At 42.5% G+C, this 7,758-nt stretch overlaps 1 protein-coding gene across 1 annotated transcript; it reads left to right on the plus strand.

Annotated features, from left to right (window-relative positions):
* Positions 1-3,452: 3,452 nt before the first annotated feature.
* LOC138892391 (uncharacterized) lies at positions 3,453-7,395 on the plus strand. Its single transcript, XM_070176102.1, has 4 exons — positions 3,453-3,587; positions 4,187-4,394; positions 6,542-6,603; positions 7,171-7,395. The coding sequence occupies exons 1-4, from the start codon at positions 3,453-3,455 to the stop codon at positions 7,393-7,395; spliced, it is 630 nt and encodes a 209-aa protein (XP_070032203.1).
* The last annotated feature ends 363 nt before the right edge of the window (positions 7,396-7,758 follow it).

The following is a 7,758-nucleotide window of genomic DNA, read 5'->3' on the forward strand; positions in this document are numbered from 1 at the left end:
GCTATAAAGAAGTTGAATCTTGATTGGGATGTAGCTACTAACTTGACGGTTGCACATTTCAATGAATTGGATGAGTTCCAGTACCATACATATGCGAGTTCATTCTTGTATAAAGAAAATATGAAATATCTTCACGACAAATACATTTCAAACAAAGAGTTCAAGGTGGGCGATCTTGTATTGTTGCTTAACTCAAGGTTGAGAGTGTTTCCCGGGAAGCTAAAATCCAAGTGGAGTGGTCCATTTGAAATTGTTGGTGTGACACCTTTTGGTGCATTAGACTTGAAGATAAAAAACAATGAAGTATTCCGAGTCAATGGTTACCGGGGGAAGCACTACTTGGGCAAGGTTGGAGATAGCCATGTGGTGGTGGCAATTACTCCACTTGAGGGTATTTTGCGTTGTGACGCGACGTTAAATCAGGTGCTTCTTGGGAGGCAACCCATGTTCTTTTCCTTTTTCTTTTATAGTTAGGTGTTATTTGTGTTCTAATTTGATTTGAACTGTGCTACATGGTTGAGTGTGACTTGCAAGAAGGGTGAACTAAAAAATGGCCAAGTGTTCAAGGATCTGTGGACCGCACTTTATTTGTGCGGACCGCACATTTCTGTCTGCCATAACAAGAGGGCATTCACGACCGCACATTTCTCATACGGACCACACAATTGGAATCTTGCAAAAGTGTAAAAATGTTAACTCTCTGATGTTTGAGCCTGTCAGTGCGGAGGATAATATGCGACCACAAGTGGAAATCTGTGGCCTCACCCAAAAATGTGTGGACCGCACATTAAAAGCAGAAACGGCTACCTCAGGTGATAGAGTGCGAACCGCAAATGAAATTCTGCTGCCGCACTCGACCCTTTTCCCTCTTAGGATTTTTAGTATAAATAGAAAACTTAAGTTCATTTACACTTTTCCCTCTCCTAAAAAATCACTGTTACTTTGCAACTTTATTGAGAGATATTCACTGTCCCCACATACAATCACCTGTTTGTATACACCGAGTGCACTCACTCTATTTGGTATACTTCATTTCATGTTAAATTTTTGGTGTTAGTTTAATTTTTAAAATTTTAGTTTCTTTTTAGGCCATCTGTTATTAGAGTTCATCCATGTGTCCATGTGGGGTAGATCAGAACTGGGTAATTGATAATACATGCTCTAATGTGATTCGGTTAGTGAAATTTCATATTTATACCATGTTGCGATACCAAATTGTACAAGTAATTACAAAATTTAAGTAGGAAAAGACTGCCTTAATGTTTGAAATATGTGGCCGAATTTGAAATTGTGTGGTCCATAGTTTGGTGTTTTGAACAAATTATTGAAGGCTAGTGCTTCTGCGATCGCACTTAAAATGTGCGGACCACAGAATTCTAAGAGCAGCCGCACTTAGCCATCAGAGGTCTATCCTTTTTGAGACCCCTATGTGCGGACCACACCTAAAATGTGAGGATCACAGATTTCTCCTGCGGCCGCAAAACAGGCTCCGCATTGTCTTCAGAGAGGACTTTCTAAGCCTGTGATATTCTTTGACCGGAGTGTGGCCGCACCTGTAATTATGTGGTCTGCACTTCCAGTTTGCGGCCGCACATCAAAAATTTGCGGACCGTAGACCCCAGTTTCAGCCGCTTGTTGTTTTTGTCATAATCCCACTGTGTTAGTGAAGTTTGGGATTGCTGGTGCTAGTACTTCGCAATTGCCAACTTTTTGTTGCAATTGCGAATTTTTGGTCACAATTGCGAACCATGGTCGAAATTGCAACCATGGGATCGCAATTGCTAACTTTTGGTTGCAAATGCAAACATCCCCAATTGCGAACTTTTGCTCGCAAATGCGACATCTGCAGCTGGGTTAAGAGTTGGAATTTCGGGATTTTAGCTCATTCTTTCATATTTTGAAACCTAGACTCGGTAGAAGGAGATTTGGAGAGGAGGTTTTCATCTACAATCATTGGGTAAGTAATTTTGATCAAATTCTAACTATTGTACATGATTATATATGAGATTTAACATCAAAATTATAAGAATCAATGGGGAATTTTGAGAAACTTTGTTTATATTTTAAAAAATGAAAATTTGGGATTTAAGAGTCGAATTGGACTCATATTTTAAAACAAAATACATATATAGACTTGTGGGGTATGGGTAGTCGGAATCTACCCTTGGACCCGGGTTTTGACCGGGCGAGTCTGGGGTTGACTTTTGTTGACTTTTGAAATTTTTGTAAAGATCATAGCTTTATTTATTGGAATTGATTTCTCTTGCATTATTTGATGTTATTAAGTCGATTTTGGTTAGATTTGAACCGAGCGGAGCTGAATTGTAAAGGAAAAGCTATTTTAGAGTATTGATTAAGGGCTTTTGAGGTAAGTATTTTGCTTAACGTTGTGTGAGGTGAAGAGTGTGTACATGTCTTATATGTGGAAATTTGACCGTTTTACACTCTTAGGTTTCTCAAGCACATTAAAATGAAGTTGCCTTATCATATTATATCCTCCATTGCTAAATTTACCATTACATACCTTATTCGAAGTTGATTGGTTCATGTTCTACCCTTTTGTTGCCAAATATACTCTTATATGCTCTAATTGGAGTTGTTGCCTCTTTTATTACATGTTATATCTTCCATTGTGATTTATCCTTACTTGAAATTGTTGTTACACATTATCTCTCTTATTGTTGAGTTATTCTTATTTGAAATGTAAGGCCTCATGAAATTTTACCTAAAACCCATGGTTTCGTGGTGCCGAGGTAGGCTAATGTATTTGAGGGTGGTAGGAAGCTCGCCGCGGTACAGACTTTTTGGGTTGAACAGTGTGTTAGGGAGTTGAAGAAAAATTGTTGCAAAACAGGACGTTTCTGCAGTCCATTATTCTATCGCAGAACTACTACGCGTACCGCGGATCCGCCGCAGAGTGAAGCAAAAAAATAGGCTAATTTAGGAGATCGTTTTGCGGTTATCATTTTGCGGGCCGCACATCCGTCATAGAACCAACAAGAGAAAACAATACCCTCCGAATTATGTGTACTACAAAGACGGAGGGAGTGGAGTTGGCCTTCTACCACCTGAAAGAGGTGGCCTATTCTTGGTTTGAGGTGTGGGAGGACTACCGTGAGGAGGGGAGCCCTTCGGTGAGGTGGAGTGAGTTTGCCGATGCCTTTATTGATCATTTCTTGCCTGCCGAGACTAAGGCAGCCCATGCCGCTGAGTTCGAGATCCTGAAACAAGGTAGCATGAGTGTGTGGGAGTATCATATGAGGTGCACACGCCTGTCCAAGTATGTCATCTACATGTTGCCCACTATGGAGGCTAGAGTGCGTCGGTTTGTGCAGGGCCTCAGCCCCTTGGTTATTAATGAGGCCGCTACAACTGCCTTGAATTCTGATATGAACTATGAAAAGATTATGGCATTTTCTTAAGCCACAGAGACCCGCAAATTGAAGAATAGAATGGAGCAAGGGGGTAGCAACAAGGCCCAGTCAGCGGGAAACTTTAGTGGTACTTTTGGTGGTGGTGGTGGTGGTGGCAGGTTGGTATTTAAGGGAGGGTCGTCGGGGCCATCCCTATCCTTTGCTCAGTCTTCGGTTAGTGCACAACCATCAGGGTCTAGTCAGCAGTAGTGGAGCCATTTCGGGCCCAATCAGGGCAATAAGGGATCCTACCAGCAGGGTTAGCCTGGAGGGAGATTCCAGCAGCAGCAGAGGCCCCCATGCCCTAGGTGTAGGAAGATGCATTGTGGGGCCTACTTCATGGACCAAACCATATGCTACGGATGTGGTATGAGGGTCACATTCAGAGGGATTGTCGTTCGTCCCGCTAGAGCATGGGCAAGGGTGCGGCACAACCAGCCAGTTCTGAAGCTACTACATCTGCAACACCTCCTCCAGCTCGAGGCACTCCAGCAACCGCAGGGCGTGGTGCAGCTAGGGGTGGTGCACAGAGCTTGGGAGGACCCAACCGTTTCTATGCTATGAGGGGTTGCCAGAGTTCAGAGGCTTCTCCAAATATTGTCACAGGTATATTGACTGTCCAATCTCATGATGTATATGCTCTTATTGATCCCGGTTCCACTTTGTCCTATGTCACTCCTTATGTTGCTATGGAATTTAGGATAGAACTGGAATAGCTTCATGAGTCGTTCTCCGTATCTACTCCGGTTGGTGAGTCTATTGTAGCCTTGCAGGTTTATAGGGATTGTATTATCATGGTGCATGGTCGGAACACCATGGACGATCTCATTGAATTGGGGATGGTTGATTTTGATGTAATAATGGGGATGGATTGGCTTTATTCATGTTTTGCTAAGCTTGATTGCCGAACCAGAATCGTTAGTTTTGAATTTCCAAATGAGCCAATTATTGAATGGAAGGGGGATGATGTGGTGCCGAAAGGTAGGTTTATTTCCTATCTTAAGGCCATGAAGATGATCAATAAGGGATGTATTTACCATTTAGTCGGGGTTACGGACACCGATGTTAAAGTACCTACACTTGAGCATGTGCCAGTGGTGAATGAATTTTCGAGGGTCTTTCCTGATGACCTCCCAAGGATCCCACCAGACCGAGAGATTGATTTTGGGATTGATATGATGCCAGGCACGTAACCTATATCTATTCCACCCTATAGAATGGCACCGGCAGGATTGAAGGAACTAAAGGAATAATTGAAAGGATTTGTTAAAGAAGGGTTTCATCCGGTCGAGTCTGTCGCCTTTGGGTGCACCGGTCCTTTTTGTAAGGAAGAAAGATAGGTCACTGAGAATGTGTATTGACTATCAACAACTCAACAAGGTCATGATCAAGAATAAGTACCCACTGTCAAAGATAGATGACTTGTTTGACCAATTTCAGGGTGCTAAGTACTTCTCCAAAATTGATTTAAGATTCGGGTATCACCAATTGAAGATCAGTGAACAGGATATTCCGAAAACAACTTTCAAGACCCGATATGGGCACTTCAAATTTTTGGTAATGTCTTTTGGGCTAACAAATGCCCCGACATCTTTCATGGATCTTATGAATCGAGTGTTCAAACCTTTTCTTGATTCCTTTGTGATAGTGTTTATTGATGATATTCTTGTATATTCACGAAGCTGAGAGGACCATGCCGATCATCTCAGGGCAGTTCTGTAGACTCTATATCAGCACAAGTTGTATGCAAGGTTTTCAAAGTGAATTTTGGCTTGAATCTGTCACATTCTTAGGTCATGTCGTCTCCAGAGAAAGAATTAATGTTGATCCGCAGAAGATCGCTACTGTGAAGAATTGGCCGAAGCCTACAACTCCAACAGAGATTCGCAGTTTCTTAGGCTTAGCTGCGTATTACAGAAAGTTTGTAGAGGGGTTCTCTACTCTTGCCTCTCCGTTGACTAAATTGATGCAGAAGGCGGTTAAGTTCCAATGGTCAGATGCTTGTGAAAGTAGCTTCCAAGAGTTGAAATCAAGATTAACTATGGCATCGGTGTTGACCCTACCAGAGGGTACAAGTGGGGTTGTGGTATATTGTGATGCTTCGAGGATCGGACTTGGGTGTGTATTGATGCAACATGGCAAGGTGATCACCTATGCTTCTAGGCAACTCAAAAATCATGAGAAGAACTATCCAACACATGACTTGGAACTTGCGGCGGTAGTGTTTGCATTGAAGATTTGGCGTCATTATTTGTATGGGGTCCATGTGGATATATTCACGGACCATAAGAGACTTCAATATATTTTCAAGCATAAGGAATTGAATCTGAGGCAGAGAAGGTGGCTTGAGTTACTCAAGGACTACGACATCGATATTCTATATCATTCGGGGAAGGCTAATGTTGTGGCGGATGCTCTTAGCCGAAAATCCATGGGTAGTTTGGCTTACTTGGAGGCACATCAAAGGTCGTTGGCCAAGGAAGTTCAATAGTTGGCTAGTTTGGGTAATTGTGAAGGAGGGGTAATTATGCAATGTAGGGCCAAATCATCGCTTATTGTGGAAGTCAAGGAGAAGCAGTACGACGATCCGTTGTTGTTTCAGTTGAAGGAGGGGATTCATAAACATAAGACCATAGCTATTTCTCTTGGCATGGATGATGGTACACTAAGGTACCAAGGGAGATTATGTGTTCCTAATGTAGATGGTCTCCAGGAAAGAATCATAGCCGAGGCTCACGCTTCAAGGTATTCCATGCACCTAGGCTCTACAAAGATGTATCATGATCTTAAGGAAGTTTGCTGGTAGAATGATATGAAGAGGAATGTAGCGGACTTTGTGGCGAGATGTCCAAATTGTCAACAAGTGAAGGCCGAACATCAAAGGCCCGGTGGGTTAGCACAGAACATAGAAATTCCGATGTGGAAGTGGGAGATGATCAATATGGACTTTGTGGTAGGAATACCTCGCACCCCTCGCAAGTTCGACTCGATTTGGGTAATTGTGGATTGACTCACAAAATCAGCACACTTCTTACATGTTAAGGCTACCGACACAGCGGAACAGTATGCCTAGTTGTATATCAAGGAAATAGTCAGGTTGCATGGCCCTCTGGTTTCTATTATCTCAGATCGAGGGACAAAGTTCACAGCTAATTTTTGGAAGAATTTTCAGCTAGGTTTGGGTAATCAGGTGAATCTTAGTACAACTTTCCATCCATAGACCGACGGGCAAGCAGAGCGGACCATTCAGATACTTGAGGATATGTTGCGCGCTTGTGTTCTTGACTTTAAGGGTAGCTGGGATGGTCATTTGCCACTCATAGAATTTGCCTACAACAACAGTTATCATGCTAGCATTCAGATGGCACCGTTCGAGGCTCTATATGGTAGGAGATATAGGTCTCCCATTAGGTGGTTCGAGATTGGGGAAGCGTAGTTTATAGGGCCAGACCTCATGAATCAGGCTATGGAGAAGGTTAAGATCTTTAAGGAACGGTTGAAAACTGCCCAGAGTCGTCAGAAGTCCTATTCAGATGTACGTCGTAGGGATTTGGAGTTCTAAGAGGATGATTGGGTATTCTTGAAGGTTTCCCCCATGAAGGGTGTAATGCATTTTGGTAAGAAAGGAAAATTGAGTCCGAGGTATGTCGGACCGTACATAATCATTCAGAGGATTGGTCAGGTGGCTTACAAGCTTGAACTACCTCCAGAGATGTCTTTAGTGCACCTAATGTTTCATATATCCATGTTGAAGAAGGTGGTTAGAGATCCGTCGCTTATTGTTCCAGTGGAGACTATTGAGGTTAATGAGGAATTGGTTTATGAAGAGATTCCAGTTGCTATTCTTGATAGGCAAGTCTGGAAGCTGAGAAACAAAGAGATTGCCTCCGTGAAAGTGTTGTGGCAAAACCAACAGGTCGAAGAGGCCACCTGGGAAGCTGAGGAAGAGATGAAGAAGAAGTATCCTCATTTGTTTGAATAGCTATATAGTTGTGTCCATGAAAAATGTTAAAAGCTAACTTTCTACAAATTCTGTTTCCCCTTGTACAACTTATTTTAAGGATACTCCTTTTTGGTAATGTAATGTTTATGGCATTGTGGCCAGTGTTGTTTCCATGTTGTTTTACATTGTTGTGTTATGGTTATGCTATTAGGACTGGTTCTGGGATTCTATGGCAGGTGGATAGGCCCAATTACAGGGGAAACTCTAGCGAAATGTTTGGAAATTTAAGGAGTTAGTCAAAATTTAGAATTACTGGTGTGTGAAGTGATAGTTGGGTCACATTGGGTGCTAATGGCGGATTTTGACCCTCATTCGAGGATAAATGATCCTAAGCGGGGGAGG

This window comes from Nicotiana tomentosiformis, chromosome 5 (genome assembly GCF_000390325.3).
Source record: "Nicotiana tomentosiformis chromosome 5, ASM39032v3, whole genome shotgun sequence".
In the NCBI taxonomy this organism is placed as follows: Eukaryota; Viridiplantae; Streptophyta; class Magnoliopsida; order Solanales; family Solanaceae; genus Nicotiana; species Nicotiana tomentosiformis.